The sequence below is a fragment of the Malaclemys terrapin genome, chromosome 1 (genome assembly GCF_027887155.1).
Source record: "Malaclemys terrapin pileata isolate rMalTer1 chromosome 1, rMalTer1.hap1, whole genome shotgun sequence".
Lineage (NCBI taxonomy): Eukaryota > Metazoa > Chordata > Testudines > Emydidae > Malaclemys > Malaclemys terrapin.
The window spans coordinates 168,652,659-168,673,648 of record NC_071505.1 but is presented as its reverse complement, the minus strand read 5'-3'; the positions used below and the strand labels follow the sequence as shown (position 1 = coordinate 168,673,648).

General features: G+C 45.8%; 1 protein-coding gene across 2 annotated transcripts in view; it reads right to left on the bottom strand.

The window, feature by feature from the left end:
- Window positions 1-17,618, bottom strand: part of CD80 (CD80 molecule) — a 31,121-nt gene extending 13,503 nt beyond the window's left edge. For both annotated transcript variants that reach the window (XM_054046682.1, XM_054046688.1), the window contains exons 1-3: window positions 17,529-17,618; window positions 16,231-16,340; window positions 1,153-1,482 (exon numbers count right to left, since the gene is read on the bottom strand). In XM_054046682.1, coding sequence (XP_053902657.1) covers window positions 1,153-1,482; window positions 16,231-16,327 — 427 coding nt within the window. In that variant the 5' untranslated portion in view covers window positions 16,328-16,340; window positions 17,529-17,618. The remainder of the gene's footprint in view (window positions 1-1,152; window positions 1,483-16,230; window positions 16,341-17,528) is intronic.
- Between the last annotated feature and the right edge of the window lie 3,372 nt (window positions 17,619-20,990).

The window sequence follows — 20,990 nt, the reverse complement described above, 5'->3', positions numbered from 1 at the left end:
GCCCTTCCAGGGAACACTTCCTCCTGCCCTACGAGAGAGACCCGACTTCTCTGTGCCTCACGCTGGAAAGCAGGATGGGGCCAAATAGCTCAGAGCACAGACCAGTGATGGCACCAGTGATGGAATAAACTCCATGCCAAAGAGACAACTAGCAGGCAAGGGAAGGGGGAGGGAAGGGAGACCCTCTTTCAATGCTTGAAGTAGCGTGGACAGGGCCAGATTTCCAATTAGGCACAGTCGGCACATGCCTAGGGACAGCAGCGTTCTAGGGGTGCCTCAAAGTTAAAAATTAGTTAAAAGTTAAAACATACGCCAGTGATTCTCAACCTGCGGCCTGCGGGCTGCATGCAGCCCAGTTACCCAGCTGTGTGCTAAAAAAATTCAATTTGCCACTCCAGTCCTGGCAGGGGCGGGGGCGGCAGAGGTTGAGATGGCACCACGCAGCCATGCTGGAGCGCTCCTGCCAGCAGGGAATGCAAAGCAGCCCCTGGTGACAGGGGAAGGCTTCAGCAATGCAATGCAGGGGGCCCTGCTGGGCAAGTGGGTCCTGAGGGAGCCTGGCATGGGCAGGTCCCGCTCCTGCTCCAGCCTGGCTGATCACGCCTCTCCTGAGGGGCCAGAGCAATCCCCGACTGGCCCCGGCTGTGCTGCCGGCTCAGCCCGGTGGACACAGTCACCTCCCAGTGGGGCTGATGAGTGCGGCCAGGGCGCAGGAGAGTGGATCTGTAGGAGGGTTGTGGGGGGGCTCTGGGCGGTGAGGAGTGCTAGGCCATGGCGGGTGTGTGAGGTCTGTGTGTGTTGGGGCGCTGGGCAGTGGGCAGTTGTGGAGGGTTGGGGGGGCGCTAGGCAGTGGGGGGGTCCATAGGTAGGGAGGGGCGCTGAAGATACTGTGCCTAGGGATGCGTAAGGTGTAAATCTGGCCCTGAGTGTGGACTGCCATGTAGGAGGACAGAGCTAATGAAGGGGAATGGCAGGTAATCCTATTGGAATTAGAATCCTAATGGCGAGTCTAGCCATGCTTATGCTTCTCAAGGATGCTATGGCCTGACTGTTCTGTAGCCACAGTCAATGGTGCGTCTAGTCGTCCATCTTAACCCCTTGGTCTTTGCGTATTAATTAAAGGCTTCTGATGATTTGGGTCACACCACTTACCTTCAACCACCAAATCCACAGTCCTGTCACAGAGCTTGGAAGGTCCCTTCTCTATCACTTGAACTATGCATTTATATGTGTCAGTGTCTGATAGTTTCACTGGGAAAATTGACATTGTGAGGTTCTGTAGGTCCATCTTGATCCGGTTCTCATACTTTGGATCGTTCCCGAGCAGCTTCCCTGCTGAGTAAGCCATCACTACTTCTTCTTTTTCTGTTTGCCAGTAAACGCGGTAGTTAGACAGGGACTCTGGGCTGGGTAGTTCAAGGCAGCAGGGCAGGTGGATGATGTTTCCCACTTTGGCTTTGACCGGGTTTTCCTTTGCAAAGACTGCAGGGAAGCAAACAGGAAACAACAACATATGTCATGAGACAGTCATATATCCGTAAAGCCCGTTCTGCCTACAACTCCATCACTCTTGATCACAACTCTGTCTACTCCCACTGACATGCCCCAGCGTTCCATTGTCCAAAAAACACTGAAAAACCCTCCCGGAAGGGACCTGTCTCGGTGATGTGTTCTTGTGATGCTCCAACCTCACGTATGGATCTAAGTAATAAAAAATGGTCGCTAAGCATGTGGATTAGTGAAAATGACTAGGGCAGCAGCATCTGCATGGAAAGCAGGATAGGTCACAACTTTCAAAACTCAGAGTAAGTAATCATCACTATTGTCATTGAAGGGGTGATGTACGTTGTCAAAGCCGTTAGGGACCAAAACATCTCTTCTCTCGCTTCTTAGAGCTGTTTGTTTGCAAAATCCCTATCATTTTCCTGTGTGTTTCCCCAACCCCAAGCAAATGCAGCAATGCATCTTTTGTGTAAAGGGAAGGAGGGGAGAACCAACCCAACACCCCCGCAGTCATGAGCAACCCTACACCAACAAGCCAGCATCATAGCCCAACATTCACAGGCATCTCTACAATAACAAACCAAGACACACAGCCTATAGTTCATGAGCATCCCTGTGATAACAAACCAGTGTCACAGCTTGGTGCTCACGAGCATCCCTGTGACAGTAAAGCCAGCACACTTACGGAAGAAAAAAAAAGAAAAGATCAGTATGGAAACAACCCAGCCCTGTCCTGCAGTGGTTTCCCTGCTTTGCAGTATCCCCCTTTGCACTCTGCTCCCAGGCTCAGTCCTGCAATGCAGCGCTACAGTAGCTCTGCTTCCCCCCCTCCATCTGCTCACACCGTGGAGGTAGGACACCAGAGGCAATAGCAAGCTGGAAGGCTTGAGAGGACCCGTGACAGCAGAGCAGAGGCCGGCTGAGGATTGATTGGCCCAGAGTGATGACAGAGCAGTGTCTGGAGAGAAGGAATGATCTTGTGGTTAAAGCAAAATGTGGGCAGTTCTATTCGGACCTCTGCCATGAGTTGCTGAGTAGCTTTGAGCAAGTCACTTAACCTCTTTATAGCCTAGTTTCCCAAATGGGGATAATGGTACTTACCAACCCTAAAGGGTCTCCTAAGGCTTAACTCATTGCTTGTAAGGTTCTTTGAGATCCTCCCTGAAAGGTGCTAGAGAAGGAAAGCAATCTTAGCCTGCCCTGGTGCTCCCTGATTTGCAGGAGGCATGCCTGCCATTAACCAGAGTTCACAATTCAGACACCAAACCAAACCAAAAGCATGAGATTTCATGATTCCAGTCTGAAATGCACAGGGAATCCATTGCCAGCACACATGCCCCTGTTCCACCCACCTGCCTTATGACAAATCAGTAGGAAACATATAGAAAAATGCCAGGGTCAGCAAATACAAAATTGTGTTTTCCATTTAATTGGGGAGCTCTTTTTTGACTCAGGCACTTCATTGTCCCCTCACTAGTGTGGGATCCCTAGGAGAGTTCTTTTTTTTATCAATCAGGTGTGCTACTCTGTGTAACACAGCCCACCTTAAGCTGCATGTCTTGCTGCTCCTCCTCTTTGTGTGTGTCCATCTTCTTCCTGCTTGTGTCTCCTTCTAGTTCAGTTCCTATCATTGCTAGACTTCCGATAACTGAAACTTTGGGATTCTGGCCTGATATCACCACCCAATGGAGCTGGGTTTTTTTGTTTTTTTGTTTTATTATAGAGAAGAGTGGGCGTAGCTGTAAATGTCAATGAGACATCACATCATGAGTTGCATGAGGTTCTCCACACTTTGCCACCAAGAGTCTCCTCTGCAACCAAAAGGAGAACAAAAACCTTCTGGACAGTACATATGCAGAGGCTGGAAACTCCTACTGATGTCACACCCGCCCTTAAAAGGCACTGCACCCATGAAACTGCAACCCGAACACTTTCAGCCTGAAGCAGCTACAGACCAGGGAGAGTCATGCAGCTCCACAAAATTCCCCAGTTCATATGAGTTTACTTTAAAGGTGAATTGCAAAGCAAAAATGAAAACTGAATCCAGTCCAGATTTACGTACCAAATGTTCTGTAGGAGGCATCCACTATGGAAAAAAGTTTTAATGAATCATCTAGACAAAAATTCCCTCCTCTTCCCAACCTGCCAATGTAATCCTCTTGGTTCTTGCTCTCTGTACCCAGAGTGGATACTTCATTTGACCCCATGGATGAAGGAGTCAGGAATAGAGGAAGGAATTTCAGTTCTCTCACTCCTCCCACAGAAAAGAGCAGGACACAGGGGTTTCTTTATTTGCTTCCTACAAAGGACACAGGAACTCCAACTCCATTTGTTTGATGATTCCCACTCTACTACCTACTTGATCAGAGACACTGCTATGATTAGATCTCAGCATGGGTCAGGCAGAAGGAGTAGAGTGCTCATCAGGAGAGGTGCTCTCAGCATAACAAGGCAATGAGGAAGCGTTAGCACTAAGCTTGGCAGAATTCAATTTTATATATATATATATATATATATATATATATATATATATATATATATATATATATATATATATAATTTCAGTGGCTAATATCAGTGGTTATTTTTAAGCATTTTAATTTTTTTTTCAATTTAAAGTTTCTCAATTTTGCAAAATTATGGGTTTTAAGCATTTATTTTATCTTTTTATCTTTCTTTTTTAACAGTTGTGGGGTCAGGAAATTGTTTAATGACAGCAGACCCTGAGGTTCAAAAAATTAAAGCTTTATAACCATTAAAACACAAACTGTCAACATCAGATATCAAAATATATAATACATATATCCTTAAATCAACAAGTCATACCTGTTTTTTACTATTCATTTGCTAGTCCATTTGTAATGAGTCTAGCACAAAATTCTAAAAAAAGAAGAACAGGAGTACTTGTGGCACCTTAGAGACTAACAAATTTATTAGAGCATATGCTCTAATAAATTTGTTAGTCTCTAAGGTGCCACAAGTACTCCTGTTCTTCTTTTTGCGGATACAGACTAACACGGCTGCTACTCTGAAACCTGACAAAATTCTAAATCACTGGATTTCTCAAGTACCATTTTTCTTACTTTTGCCTATCTGTAAATTTCAGTTATCATCTATGGAAATATTTTTTCAGCGGTTTAAGTGTGTATGGTGAAATAGAGTTTACTGACATATTCAAATCAAAATCTAATCCTTCCAATCCTAGTTATCAGGGATCAGATTGGGCTAGCTAAAGATGTCTCAATGAACCATTGCTTTCCCCTGGTTTCTGCATCTTGATTCCAGAATTTCAATTTGCATTGTGCATCTGCTGGTTGCTACTCCACTGTTAAGGTTAAGTTTTGTTTTTAACTTAAAGCACGGATTCGATCTCTTCACTTTATAGGAAAACTATGGCACATTCTCTCCAAAATTCTAGTACTTACTCCTTAAATACAAATTGATTTTTCCAAGAAGTTACGAATAAATTCAATAATTAGGTTATGAATTAAAATTAGTTAAGTAGGTCTTTAAAGAAATTTGCACCTGCTTCATTATTTTTCTGTCCCAAATGATCTTAGCAATGGGATAACAGATTTTTTTAAATTTCCATATAGTTCATATTGGGCCTAGGCTATATTTCAGGAAATATGGTTGTATTTAAGATGAATTACTGTTGTCTCTAATTGTTATGAGTATATTTGCTATGGACATGCTTCTGTCAACAGCTCAGGTAACTGTTAAGTGGGGCTGGTGTGACATTGGCGGTAACGCAACAAATCATCACCCATCCTCTGCAGCTAATTTGCATGCAACAATTCTATTGGTTGTAATACCTCAGTGGTATGAGGAAGACAGGGCACATGTGCTGAGAGTGGCCTTTGGTAGATTTGGCCCAACTGGTAGTACGCTTTAAAGATTATGTAGCTGTATAGTAGGTGGCTGCACATTAGCTTGGGCATGAGTACTCGATAGGATTCCTATGGCACTTATATTTCGGTTCCACTGTGCACAGAGGCAGCACTGTACTGGGAAAATGAGGCAGGAGCACCAAGATACTGGACTCAGCAATGGGCTCTCTCTGAACCCCTTCACAAGTGCTGGAATCAGTAACAGAGCCCTGCACACCAATAGGTCAATTGCAAATTAAGGGTCAGGTTCACCAGTACGCTTCAGCTGCTTTGTGCGGCTGCTCTGACAATGTAAAGCAGCTGTAAATCCAGCTCTTCGTGACCAGGTACTCCTTGGTGGGCCAGGATCTCTGCTTAACACAGATGGGGAGAAGGAAGAGAGAAATAGAGCAGCTCTTTAAAAAATAGATAGGTATTTATTTCACCAGCAGTTGTATTCAGTCCCATTTCCTTATAGGTTTTCAGTGTGTCAACTATGCCCAAAGCAACCTTAATTCTACTCTGTACTGATTCTATGAGGAGGAGGGATAGGTATGAAAGAAATCTAATTTGATTTAAAAGCTTAATTTACTCTAGTCTGAGACCGTACATGCAGATTCATAGATTCTAAGGCCAGACGGGACCATGGTCATCTAGTCTGACCTCCTGTATAGCACAGGCCACAGAACTTCCCTGATTTAATTCCTGTTTGAATGAAAGCACGTCTTTTAGAAAAATATCCAATCTTGATTTTAAAATTGCCGATTGTGGCGAGTCTACCTTGACCATTATTCCAATGGTTAATGACTCTGACTGTTACAAAAAAAAAATGCACACTTTGTTTCTAGTCTGAATTTGTCTAATTCCAGCCACTGAATCTTGTTATAACTTTTGTCTGCTAGAAGTGTCCTTTATTATCAAATTTCCGTACCACACACAGATGTTTATAGACTGTGATCAAGTCACCCTTAACTGTCTCTTTGTTAAGATAAACAGATTGAGGTAACTGAGTATCACTGTAGGACATGTTTTCCAATCTAATCATTCTCGGGGCTCATTTCTGAACCTTCTGCAATTGATCATCAACATCCTTCCTGAATTATGGGCGGCAGAACTAGATGCGGTGTTCAAATAGCAGTCTCACCAATACCAAATATAGAGGTAAAATAACCCCTCTACTCCTTCTCAGTATTCCCCTGGAATTCCAAGGATTTCATTAGCCCTTTTGGCCACAGCATTGCACTGGTAGCTCAGCTGATTATCCACCATGCCCCTCCAAGTCCTTTTCAGAGCAGGGCCGGCTCTGGCTTTTTTGCCACCCTAGGCAAAAAAGCCCCCCCCCCCCCTGCTCCCTCCCCACCAGCGCGGCAGGGGAGGGCACCGAGCAATCCCCGACCGGCCGGAGCGCCAGGAGCAGGGCGGAGAGCCCGACCGGGACTCTCCGCTCTCCCCGGCGGCCAGAGCGCTGGGAGGAGGGCCGCTCTCCCCGGCGGCCAGAGCGCCGGGGGAAGGCGGAGAGCCCAGCCGGGGCTCTCCACTCTCCCCGGTGGCCAGAGCGCCGGGAGCAGGGCGGAGAGCCGGGCTGGGGCTCTCTGCTCTCCCTGGCGGCCAGAGCGCCGGGGGGAAGGCGGAGAGCCCCCGGCGGCCAGAGCGCCGGGAGGAGGGCGGAGAGCCCACCCAGGGCTCTCCACTCTCCCCGGCGGCCAGAGCGCCGGGAGGAGGGCGGAGAGCCCGGCCGAGGCTCTCCGCTCTCCCCGGCGGCCAGAGTGCCGGGAGCAGTGCGGAGAGCCCACCGCGGCTCTCCGCTCTCCCCGGCTGCCAGAGTGCTGAGGGGAGGGTGGAGAGCCCCCGGCGGCCGAAGCGCCGCGGGGAGGGCGGTGAGCCCAGTCGTGGCCCCGCTCTCGGGCAGGAGTGCCCCGCCGCACCGCCCCCCTCCAGGCGCCGCCCCAAGCACATGCTTGGTGGGCTGGTGCCTGGAGCCGGCCCTGTTTCAGAGTCACTGCTTCCCAGAATAGAGGGGCCCAGCCTGTAAGTATGGCCTACATTCTTTGTTCCTAGATGTATAACTGTACACTTGACCGTATTAAAACACATAGTTTACTTGCGCCCAGTTTACCAAACGACCCAGATCAATCTGTATCAGTAACTCGTTCTCTTCATTATTTACCACTCCCACACTCCTTGTCATCTGCAAATTTTATCACTGATGTTTATGTTTTCTTCCAGGTCATTGATAAAAATGTTAAATAGTACAGGGACAAGAACAGATCCCTATGGAGCCCCACTAAAAACTCACCCACTTGATGATGATTCCCTATGTACAGTTAGCCAGTTTTAATACATTTAAAGCGTGCCAATGTTGATTTTGTTTTGTTCTAGTTTCTTAATGCCATGTGGTACCAAGACAAATGCCTTACAGAAATGTAAGTATAGTACATCAACACTATTACCTTTATCAACCAAACATCTAGTTTCATTTAAAAAATTATCCATTTAGTTTGACAAGATCTATTTTCCAAAAACCTAGGTTGACTGGCACTAATTATATTACCCTACTTTAATTCTTTATTAATCACGTCCCATATCAGACATTCCACTATTTTGCCCAGGATTGATGTCAGGCTGACAAGCCTGTGATTACCCAGATCAGCCCATTTATTCTTTTTAAATAGAGGCACTAATTAGCTTTCTTTAAATCCTCTAGAATTTCACCACTGTTCCAAGACTTATTGACAATCAACAGTAATGGTCTAGATCAGAGGTGGGCAAACTACGGCCCGTGGGCCACATCCAGCCCACGGAACCGTCCTGCCCGGCCCCTGAGCTCCTGGCCCAGGAGGCTAGCCCCGGCCCCTCCCCTGCTGTTCCCCCTCCCCTGCAGCTTCAGCTTGCCCTACCACCGGTGCAATGCTCTGGGCAGTGGGGCTATGAGAGCTCCTGGGGCAGCACAGCTGCAGAGCCCGGCCTGACCCCAGTCTCGTTGCTGTGCCATGGTGGTGGCAGCATGACCCGTCTCCAGTCAGCTGGTGCGGCTGTAGCGTCGCCAGCCACTGGTGTTCCGGGCAGTGCAGTAAGGGGGCAGGGAGTGTGTGGGGGGGTTGGATAGAGGGCAGGGGAGTTCGGAGTGGTGGTCAGGGGGCGGGAATGTGGATAGGGGTCGGGGGGGAACAGGGGGTTGAATGGGGGCAGAGATCCTGGAGGGGCAGTCAGGAAGGAGGGGGGCTTAGATGGGGCTGCAGGGGGCAGTCAGGGACAGGGAGAAGGGGTGGTTGGATGGGGCAGTGGTCCCGGGGGGGGCATCAGGAATGAGAGAAGGGGTTGGATGGGGTGGCAGAGGTCCGGGGGCGGTCAGGGGACAGGGAGCAGGGGTGTGTGGATGGGGTAGGGGTCCCAGAGGGGTTGTAGGGAAACAGGTGGGGTTGGATGGGGTAGGAGTCCCGGGGGGGGACAGATAGGAGGTCATGACCCTCTCCCCTAACCGGCCCTCCATACAATTTACGAAACCCGATGTGGCCCTCTGGCCAAAAAGTTTGCCCGCCCCTGGTCTAGATTGCTCCTCTGCAACTCTTTTAAAACTCTTGAATGAAAGTATTTGGACCTGTTGATTTTAAAATGTCTAACTTCAGTAGCTCATGTTTAACATCTCTAGAGATACTAGTGGAATGGAAAATATTTCATCATCAACACCACCACCACATCATATGATTACATCATCTAGCTTTTTCATTGAACACTTCTGCCATTTCTGAATTGTCACTGACAATTCTACCACTTCCATCTAGTAAAGGACCGTATCATTGTTAGGATTCTTTTTGTCCCTAAAATACTTGAACATCTCCTTAATGCCTTTAACGTAATCACATGGCTGTGTCATGTCATCTCTATAAGGCAGAGTTAAGGTGGGTTGGAAGGCACAAACTGGGCATTATTGCCTTATGTTTGTATTTCTTTTAAGCATAACCTTAACCCTCAATTGCCTGGATTTAAAAGGCTTGGTTTGAAGACAATTACAACATCTTTACAATTTCTTCTATCCTTAAGTTACTCATACATACTCTCAATCTTAACACCATTTAAACTTTTTTTTTTTAATTTAAAAAAAATTTGGTCTCTGGCCCTTATGATTATGAAGAAAGCCTGGAAAACACGAACCATGTGTAAGCGATGCACCGATGCTGAGCCTGCAAAACAGCATGAAGTCATAGATCTGGGAAGTGTGTATTACCTCTATTCATCTCCGTGGCATGTTAGCTCTGAAGCCTAATGATGATAATTTAAATATCAACATTGTTAACTATGGTACTGATGATCAAAGCATCCAGCACCACGACTTCCCTCCCACCCAATCAGCATGCTGTCCATTGTAATTCTTATTCACCAAAAATTGGACTACAGTCATCCCGCTTTGCCTAAACTTGTTTATGTCACTACAGTGAGCAGACATAGCCCAAAGACTTGCAGCCAGGGAGCAGATACACTGAGTAAGAAGGGGGCATTTTTACTGAAAGTAACTCATCTGACAATAACATTGCTTATAAGAAAAACAGTTCAGCATTAGAAGTGCCTTGATCTTTAATTAGTAACTCCTAACATGTGCCAGGGAAGCTTTAATAACCATGTAGTCAAGAGGGTGTCACCTTTGCAGCACCTCTAGAACACAGTGACATCCCCCACATCAGCATCACCATATTGGAGGCACACAAACACTGCCTTCTGAACTCCACTTCCCTGTGCAAGCTGCCCATTGGGGTACTTCAAGTCCCAACTCTGCCTAGTTTACAAGATAAGAAAGATCACAGCTCACGACCCACTCGCCAATATGTTACATCCAAACAAGGAGTTGTGGGGGACAAAACCCTGATGGTTTCTGCTTTCTTGGCTGCTGGGATCCAAGTGAAGACATTCAGACTGGATGAATGATTTTGTAAAGGTCTGTAAAAAGTAACAAAGAGTCCTGTGGCACTTTTAAGACTAACAGATGTATTGGAGCATAAGCTTTCGTGGGTGAATACCCAAGCTTTCACACATGAAAGCTTATGCTCCAATACATCTGTTAGTCTTAAAGGTGCCACAGGACTCTTTGTTACTTTTTACAGATGCAGACTAACACGGCTACCCCTCTGATACTTTGTAAAGGTCTATTTGCCTTGAATTTTATTGTGCCCCTCCCCCTCAGGTTATTCTGAGACAAATGGAATATGTGCGCTGGGCAGGGGGCAGGTTTAATGCATATCAGCAGAGCTGGGATATAGGATAGAAGGGGAGGGCTTTTTGTGCGGGGAGGCGAGGCAGGAGGGAGTGAGAGACCCACTGAAACCCTCTTCCAGCACTAGGAGCAGACAAACCAGGTTAGGATAAGAAAGGACAGAGTTGAATATTCATTCAGAATTCAAATCCAGACCTGGATCTTTTCTGAGGTTAGAAAAATGGTGGTTCCTTTAAAACAAAACCAACCCTCCAACCACCTCCAGACATTTCCTCAGCATTCTTGCACTTGCTGGTTTGGGGCAGGACCAGAAGTAGAAGTTGTGCAAGACCATTGTAGGGGGATGTGTAGAGCACAGAGATTCGGATGAATTTGTTAAGCTTTTTCAAGATTCATCTATCCGTGGTTGGAACCCAGTCCCAAATAGTACTTTCTAGTAGAATACTTTGCCCTTCTGTAGCACCTTCCAACTGAGGAGGTTCTCAAAGCACGTCCATCACAAAACCCCCACCTGAGTATTACCCCCACTTTGTAACTAGAGACACTGAAGCACAAAGGTTAAGGCCCAAATTTTCAAAAGTGTCTACTAATTTTGGGTGCCTCAAGTTTTCAGATATCCATCCCACTTCTGATGGGAATAGATGCTGTAAGTGCCCAACACCTGTGAAAATCAAGCACTACATGCCTCACATTGGGTACCCCAAATTAGCGAACACTTTTGGTTTAAATTACTTCCCTACAAATGCACAAAATTAGTGCTAGGGCAGGGAATAGAAACCCAGAGTCCTTTCTCCAAGCCCTCTACTCTAATGGGCACGTATTCACTACGGCACTGAGGTGGGAGACTTGGCAATAACCCAAAATGTTAGCGATTGGTTGAGGAAATATTTTATATTTTAAGCTAACAGGCTAAGTGATAAATAAAGAAGAACACGATAGCATTCTATAAGTATCTGAAAGGTATAAAGACCAAGGATGGAGAGAAATTGTAGAGGGCAGTCCCAAGGGAAAAAAAACTAAGAGTATGAGTCACTGAGAGGAACATATATGTTGAATCGCAAGCACTTTCTAACAGCGAGATCTCTTTACACTGAAAGAATTTCCCAAAGGAAGTGATGAACGCCTCTTAGAACAGTCAAAGGTAGACAGGAGATCACACATTCTTCATAGAACAAGCTTGCAAGTTGCAGTGGCAGGGTTTGACTAGATTATCTTTCCCACCTTTAATATCTATTATCCAATGTTATAATACTGCAGAATCAGAGGAAAGTGAAATGTACTGTGTTCTGTATGTAGGAAACGTCATCATTAGTCACTGCCCAGCCAGCAGTCAGCACTTTCATTTTCAGTCAGGGAGTCCCCTGGGACCAATGAACTGAAGTGGTATTTGAAAAGGTAAGAGAGAAAAGCAGAAGCACAGTCAGTGGCGGGTTCCGCATTTGGAACCATTTACATATTCTCGAATGACCTTCTGAATCTCCCAGTGATGTTCCTCGGAGGGAATTGAGTTGTTACAACTAGATTTCTGCATCTTTGGGTTCTGAGGGGGCAGGAGCTCATCCAAAAAGGCAAAAGAGACAGGGCAGCAGCAAAAAGACAGAAACTGAATTTGCCTGGCTTGGCCGCTTAGGCTGTGGCTGCTTCAGTGAAACATTTGCAATTTCCTCATTGCAGTCTGCCCCTGGTACAGCCCCTAGGCCTATTGGGAATGGCACAGAAACTGGCCACTAATGGACAGAGTCATTAGTAGCTGATGAAAACTTTGCCGATGCCCACTGAGCATGCTACCCGTTTTGATTTTTAATCTCTCCCGTCACCCCCAACAGAAATCTAACAAAGGGCCGTCTCCTCCCTGAGCTGGCTATTGTCACATGTGCTAGAGAGGGGATTCCCAGCTCTTTTGAGTTGTTGGTGAGCAAACATTTTCTTTCATTGCTGAAGGAAGTGTATTTCCCCACCCTCCAATAACTCAAAAATGTTGCAGGGATTTTCCTCAAAACTTCCCAAAAAAATTCACCTCTGGCCAGAGCCCAGGAACCAGATCCTGAGCCTTGGCACCACTCCGGGCAGGCAAAGACGCTGCATAACTATATTAAAGGGGTAGTAGGAGCTTCTCCCAGCAAGAGAGAATAGCCACCTGGCCTAAGGCTGGCTCCATTGGCTCTACGTCACCTCCTCCTCGTCTTCTCCAGCACCTAGGGTAGGCCTGGAGCACACTGAGATCTGGCAACCATTGGCTGGTATAAGAGCTCCTAAGGGTATGTCTACACTGCAGCACAGAGCGAGCCTCCCATCCTGAAGTGACAGACTCAGGCTACACTGGCTCGAGTTCGTGTGCTAAAAATAGCAGTGTGGATGTTGCTGCACCAGTGGAGGCTTGGGTGGCTAGCGGCCAGCTGCAGTGTGGACATACCCTAAGGGGCTGTTATCAGCCAGCGTAACTTAGAATAACTCTAAGGCTACTCTAAGTTACACTAGGACTTGAAGTAGTCCCAGGAAGCCCTGGGGAATAGGGGAAGCACAAAGATGGCTTGAAGCCACCTTTGCATCCCTTCCTTGCACTATCCCAGGACCTGTGCTGAGTGCAGCATGTTGGAACCTGAGAACTGGGACCCACGCATGGAAAATGTCAGCCACAAAGGAGAAATGTTCAGAAAGTTATGAGCATTTGGAAAGATAGAGTTAGAACGAAAGCCCTGAGGTTATGCTATCTATAGCAGTCACTAACTGTGACTGTGTATATATAGATATTGTATCCACTATAGCCCTTAGCTTGTGTGTGTGTGTGTGTGTGTGTGTATACAGACATACACACATACATACACAAACACAAGCTAAGGACTATAGTGGATACAGTAAATATTGCACCACAGGTTGAAGAGGAGAACAAAAACAGCTTCAGGAATTATTTCCCATTGGAGGTCATTTTATTCACCTCACAGGGCAATAAACCTACTTATTCAGATGGGCGATGCTGGTTTAAATTTTATTATACAATGTTCAGTTTTCTAAACATGGTGGAGCTTTAGTTAATCTCTGCAAAGGGTCCTTAATTTTACATCACAAGCTCAGAACAATTTTGTTCCATGTCATAGTAAAATAATGACTACCATAGGTTCTTCTAGAATGCCCATCATCATGGTATCTACCTGCTGTCATTTAGCCCTTAATCCATACATCACAAAATAAGGTATGTATCAAAACTTCTCTTTTGCAAAGGAGTTTAAGGCTCAAAAATAGTCACTGATTTTGTGTGCCCAACTTGAGACGCTTCAAGGTGCCTTGATTTGGGCATCCAAATTGAAGCATCTAAAAATCAGGCCACTTTTGAAAGTGTTGGCTTCAATGATTTGCTTAAAATCACCCAGCAGGTCAGTGGCAGAGCTGTTAAGAAAACCCAGGTCTCCCAGCCCTATGCTGTAGCCACATTGCCTCCCGTACAGAAGAAGGTCATGAATTTGAGATGCCCCCTTCCTAATGCGTGAGTTATGAGGTCATCTGCTACGAGCCCCAAGAAAACCTTTAAAACCATGCCATGGTGTATTCTGTATAGGTTACGTAAGTATTTGTGGTACTGTAGCACCTAGGAACCCCAGTGACAAACCAAGACCCCACTGTGCTAGGCACTGTAGACACACACAGAACAAAAAGTATATATTTACAGAAGAGTTGACAGAGGAATGTTCCCGATAGCTTTAAAAATGCAGATCAGTATTGTTTTCCATATTACTCTGCCTATAAATAATGTAGGCTTCCTGGTGCTATCTGAGTCCCATGGCTCAGAGAGGAGAAAAAATTATAACCAGTACATTTTAGAAATCGCCAAAGCTTTTCTCTGCTTGTTAATGTCATAGTGTTCAAATTGAGCATCTTGCAGTCTACCAGGATTAGAAACAAAAGCACTGTTCCTTTGGAAAGGACAGCTCCTGGCTTTCCAATGAGATAAAGCTCCTGTTTCTATTGATCAGACCGTAAACCTGTCACTGGTGAAGGCCTGCATATTGTCTATCTTAGGTCTAGTATAATTTTGGGGAGAAATGTCACGTTACTCATGAATAATATGGCCTTCTCGGACACACACACACACTTATACACATACACATGATGGTTTAGTGTGGCAGAGCATTACAGCATGAGTGTGGATGGATGCATTACTCACAAATACATGTATTATGTTTATGACACATATTTAAATGTGTGGGTAGGAGGTTGGGAGAGGGAAAAGAGCCTTGAAAACGTGGTGGTTTGCTTTACAGGGGTCTGTGTGTTTAATTCCGTGTGAAATTCCCCAAGTTTTGCTTTGAGTTTCTGGTTTGAACAAACTCAGAATCTTAAAGTGAAACTCAGTGGAAATCACAAAGTTTTCCCCCATTTCATACCATGGAAAACTCAGAATTTTGAACAACTTTTATACAAAGCCACAATTCAGCACAGTTTGCTCTAAAGTTTCGTTAACTATACGGAAACTGTCAACAAACCTGATGCTTCGAATCTGTAAGGGATCCAAGCTCAGGAGAACTGTATGTGCTTTGAGGTTTCGGTGTTAACATTTCACACAGCTGTGAGGAGTGATCTCAAAAGCCTATTGAATTCAATGAGCCTTGCAGCAGACCCTTGGAGAGGGCCAGGATATATGACTCAGTCCCAAGACCAGTAATTTAAGCCTGCATTAGGGGAATTGTTGATTGTGTGATTTTGCAATGACTAGTTTAATGTACATTTCCCAGAGAAGAAATTACCTCTTTCCATTTCTGCATCTCCTGAGAGCTTAGAAGCTCTTCTGTCACAGAAGCTCTGAATCAGCCCCTATCCTTGCAGTCAAGGGAAGACTGGACAGGGCAGGGCTCCCTGTCAATGCTGGTGCTTCAATGACTGGAAAGAGTACTGCTGAGCAATGGGAGAACACCCACCCCTGCCTATCCTTGGGAGCACAGCTGGCTCTCAGTGTTGTGTGGCACTATGAAAAGTAGCACTTGCATGGACCCCACCCCATCTCCAGCCTTGGACCAGGCACTTTCCCACAAGTGTGTGTGTACTCACATCCCTTCCTGCCTGCCTCTGGTGCTCACTTCAGCCGTGGGAACCCTCACTCCTCACACTTTTCAGACTCAGCAGTCTTTAGTGACTCACTTGGCCTAGGAAACCAAGGATGGAGCAGAAGTGCCACTTTCCAAACAGAGAGCAGACAAGGGCGTCTTGGGAATTCTCTCCCTGCTGTGGCCTGCAGGCACCGTTCCGATGGGGCCGCAGCTATGGAATTGAAGATGCCCTTCTAGACAGCACCTCATGGGTGTGGGGAGTGGAGGGTCCAACACAAGCACATAGGTCACACAAGCTTATGGTTGGCTCTGTCCAGAGGAGTGGGACCAGGATCAGAAATCCAGTTCTTGCGTGGAGTATTAACACACACATACCCCTCCCCCCCCCAGGCCACCAGGGCTCTCCCCAGCACTCTGATATTTCTACTAAATTTTAGCAACAGTGAAAGGCACCACCCTGGAGGCTTCAGTCCTCTCTCTGTCCCCATAACATGCAGCAGCAGCAGCTCCAGCACCCCAAGCTTCTGCCCCAATGCTCCTCACCGGCCTAGTGTGGGGAAAGAGGGAGTCAAAGCTCCTGAGATACAAAATGGAACTGAACTCATCCACTTACCTAGACTAGTGACGTGAAGCACAAAGAGCCCCTGCCAGAACCAATTCTTTAATGCCGGTCCAGACCACATCAGTTCAGCCCTGGCCACACACACCATTTTCTTAGAACTCCTCAGATAAAAAAAGACAGAGAAAAGAAAAGATGTGAAACAAGAAGGAATTGATGAGTTAATAAATGGAGCCTTGGATTGACCAGAAATCTTAACTCTTTGGACAAGTGATACACCATGTAGCACTTCTATAGTGTTGATCATCCAGCTGGATCCCATAGCACAGTGATTCTCAAACTGGGGGTCGGGATCCCTCAGGGGGTCTCAAGAATATTACATGGGGGGGTCATGAGCTGTCAACATCTACCCCAAACCCCGCTTTGCCTCCAGCATTTATAATGGCGCTAAATATATAAAATAGTGTTTTTAATTCAGAAGGGGGGGTCACACTCAGAGGCTTGCTATGTGAAAGGGGTCACCAGTACAAAAGTTTGAGAACCGCTGCCATAGCACTTTACAAACATTGGTTAATTAAGCCTCAATGTCAGCGCACTGTTCACTCTCCATGAGTTTCATTCTGGTCTGGGTGATCTGCTGTGCTTGGGAAATTCTAATTGCCTTTTCAAGGGTTAATTCTGGGTGCTATGGAAGTTATTCTGAAGGAGCGGTTAAGTGACTTTCCCAAGGTCCTGGCCACTCATCAGTGGCAGATTTGGCAATACAGCCCAGGAGTCCCAATTCCTAAATCCTCTGCTCTATACACAAAACACATTGATCCCCATTCTCAGTGTACCCAGGCTCTGGTTGGTATAAAATCAGGAGGCTGGCTTTACACTACCGTTGTGCCTCCCCCTAGCATTCTGGAGTTGGCCAGGAGCCTAGAAGAGCCTCAGGACTTCTCTAAACTGCACCCAGTGGCCTTGGCCATTCAGCATTTGGGAAGTGAATTCAGTGCTGGAGAGCTGCTGGATTTACAGCTCAAGAAAAAGCTGTTTATTACAGAGGCACAGCACCAGCAACAGGGGATCAGTGTCCTCCAAGCCTGCCTCCTCCCATCCTGCTTCAACTCATAACAGCCTCCTTTTAAAAATCATCAGCTCAAGGTGTTCAGAGGTTTACTTTCCAGCCTGGCAGGTTTCTGACCAATTTTAAGATGACACGTTCTTGACCGCCAGCACCCCACACAGCCCAGCATTACCAGGCACATGCCATGCAGCCAGACAGTAGTGAACTGCTAGCAGAGGAAAGCAAAGGGACAAACCACTCCAATAGAGTCACCTGGCGCAAGGCAAAAACTGAGAGCACTCACTTGTGTTCCAGGGGCTCCTTCTCCCTCTTGCCGTGGGGTCTGGGTAGTCCTTAGCTGGCCACGTCCCCTGTGTTACAGAGCTCAGAGCAGCTCATTCTCAGTCAGCCACACACAACAAAAGAGCAGAGCGTGTGCGTGTGGAGCTTAACTTTATACAGGCAAAAAGGGTTGCCACCCCCACAACTTCCCCTTTTGCACTGATTAAGAAACAAAACCTTTCTGACCTTGCGTACTCCATCCCGCCCCATCCTGACGTCCCCACACTGCTTGGAAACGGTTGTTATGAAGGCTCTGGGACCAACTCAACAGGCTGTGTTGAGGGTTGCAACAGAGCAGCAGTCCCATACAGTTACATGGGGCAGTTTCTCTGCAGCCACAAAGGAGAGGAAACATTGTTTCATAATGGTCTAAAATGGGACCAAAACATTGTTAATGCTCACGCTGCCCTGTAATCAGTGGCCCTGCTTAATCTCATCCCACCACCTCCAATCCTAACCCCTCTTCCCTCTCCCACACACTGGCACCACCCAGATCTTTCACCCTACTGTTCCCTTCCTTTTTATCTGCCCCTCAGCTTTGCACCAGCCATTTTGTTTCCCCCTACATTTGGAACATTCTCTCACGGCCTCTCCCAACGCCCTTCCATGAATGCTTGGTACACTGGTCTAACATCAGTGAGGCATCTGTGCCCTCCTGTGCCTGAAACATTGCCCTGCATTTTGCCTAGTTTAGAAACCCATCCTGCGAAGTGCTGAGCACTTTCTGAGAGGGTCTGAGCACACAACTCTAGGGCTGGGCAGTTTTTTGTATGAACCCTTTTCCAGCAAAAAAGCCCAAATTCAGTCACATCGAACTATTTAGCAAATGCCTGTTGATTTTGCCAAATTGTTTCAACAACGGGGGGAAAGTCAGAAAAAAGTTTTGTTTTGACTTTTTTTTTCAAATGAACTGTTTTAATTTTTTTGGTTGAAAATGAGTTTTCATTTCAAAATTTCCTTTCCATTTATTAAAAAAATGTAATGGTCAAAATTGAAACAAAACATTCTGATTTGGTCAAAATGAAACATTCAACCCCTAATTATTATATTTTTAACTTTTCAATGTGCCAAAATATTTGAAAAATATTGTTTTTGTTTTGACTTGAAATTGATTTTTTTTTCATTTTTCAGAATTCCCAGCAAACCACATTATTTTTTCACCCAGCTCTAGACAACTGCCATTGGCTCCAGTGACAGCTCAGGGCACCAGGCAGAGATGCTCAGCGCCTCACAGGATCAGATTTTCTTCAAGGCACTCCCAGGCGCAGTGAGGGACCGTCCGCCGAATTGCTGCCGAATACCTGGTCGTGCCGCCCCTCTCCGGAGCGGCCGCCACAAGCACCTGCTTGAGAAGCTGGTGCCTGGAGCCGGCCCTGAGTATGGTACATAGATACAGAGACTATTAGTAACAATAGATTTAAAGAACAGAAACATGTTCATGGCACTTCAGAGGAAAAATATTAAAATAAAATAGAATCACCAAAAACTTGGCTATCCTGAGTCCCAGTCTATTGCCCTAACCACAAAACCACCCTCTTTCCCTTTGTGTACCTAGTATGATCATACATGTCTATTAACGTTGTCTATTGTATAATATTGTCTATTATAGCCCTCCAGTATAACCATACACCATTTCATGTTTTATTGCCCTCAAGACTTGAAGGCATCTCAGGTACAGTTTTCAGAAGTGCCTAAGCAGCTTAGGAGACAGTATCATTTTGAAAAGTGGCTTAGTATTATGGTCACAGCATACACAGAGAAGAATCAGATGTAGGGTTACCAACCCTCTAGTATTGTCCTGGTGTCTCCAGGAATTTAAGATTAATCTTTAATTAAAGATTTTGTCATGTGATAAAACCTCCAGGAATATATCCAACCAAAATTGGCAACCCTAGTCAGATAGGAACATAAAATACTCTTGCTGGAAGGTTGCAACGTAACACTACTTTACTACTTAGAATTCAGAATGATAACACACAAGAACCCCAAATCAGAGAGCGACAAAGCAGGCTGCTCCCTGAAACAGAGTCACACATATTATCTCACCTTACTCTAGGTGTCTGTCTGCAGACTGACTACTGCTAGAGTGCTAAGCCAGATCACTTCCTTTCCTAGGGAGCTCCCTAGCCTGCAAACAGGGCCAGGAAAAAAATGCTGGCCATTTAAAGTGATAGTTTACAATTTTAATACAGTTTGCAATACACCACACATAAGAGCCTAAATCTCATTGATTTTCAGGGAGACCTAAGCTCCTAAGTCACATAGGCACTTGAAACTTTGATTCTGAGACTAAGCACACCCCCTGTATAGTAATATGGTACTGGCAAACCTTTTTGAGCTGTAAAGAATATTTTCTCACTTTCATTTTAAATTTAAATGATTAAAAAACAGTTTTGCTTTTACTATATTAAAGCTAAGAAGAAATTCCAGTCAAAGAATGCAGATGCTGCGGTAGTTATTTAGGGCTCAAGGGTGCCCTGAGAAATGCAGGGTCGGTCTCCACCAGCCCCCAGAGAGGCTGACTTGTACTTGTGAAGCCACGGTCCTCTTGTCACAGGCTGCAGGTGTGCTGGAGGGCAGGATTGTTAGGTGCATAGGAGATGTAGTCACATTAAAATTGTAGCCCTGACAGTTTCACCTGGTGAACAGGTGTGGTATTAGGGGCTGTGCCTTTAAGGGCTGAGCTTCCCAAATAGAAAGTCTGGGTGGGGCACTGAGAAGCCAGCTGGAACCAGACACTTGCAACTTCTTTGAGCACTGAGTGATCACTGAACACTGCATGATCCTGGGAGTAAAGAGAACTAAGAAAAGATCCTGAATGGAAGAATGAAGCAGTTAAAAGCCCCATCCATCAGAGATGAAACTCTAGAAATGTGGAAGACAGCTGGAAAAGGTTTAAACAGTGCTTCTCCCTGTATCTACAAGCAATGAGTGCTAGAAAATATAGACACAGGTGGAGGGTAGCCTTATTTCTGACAATAGCAGGTTCTGAAGCACTTGATGTGTTTAGAAGTTTTTAGTTAACTCAGGCAGAGGAGGCTAACTATGAAACTATTACAAACATTTGAGGATTAACTGCACTCCACCTAAAAATGTTTAAAACATCTCTCAGCTGTTCAGAGTACAACAAGAAGATGAAACCATAGCAGAGATTTTAGAGCTGAATCCCTCATAAGAGACCAGCTTGCAATTGGAATCTGGAACAAAAATGTCAGAGAGACACTATTGGAAGAGCCAGAATTAACCCTCGCTAAGGCAATTAGAATCTACCAAGCACAGGATGTCACCCACTCCAGAATGAAGCTCACGGAGGGCGGGCAGTACTTTGATGCTGTAGACCAGATTGAAAATCCAAACTATCATAAGAAAATGAGATGAGAGGCAGACAGGTATATGGAACTCAAACTCAGAGTCCACCAAAAAC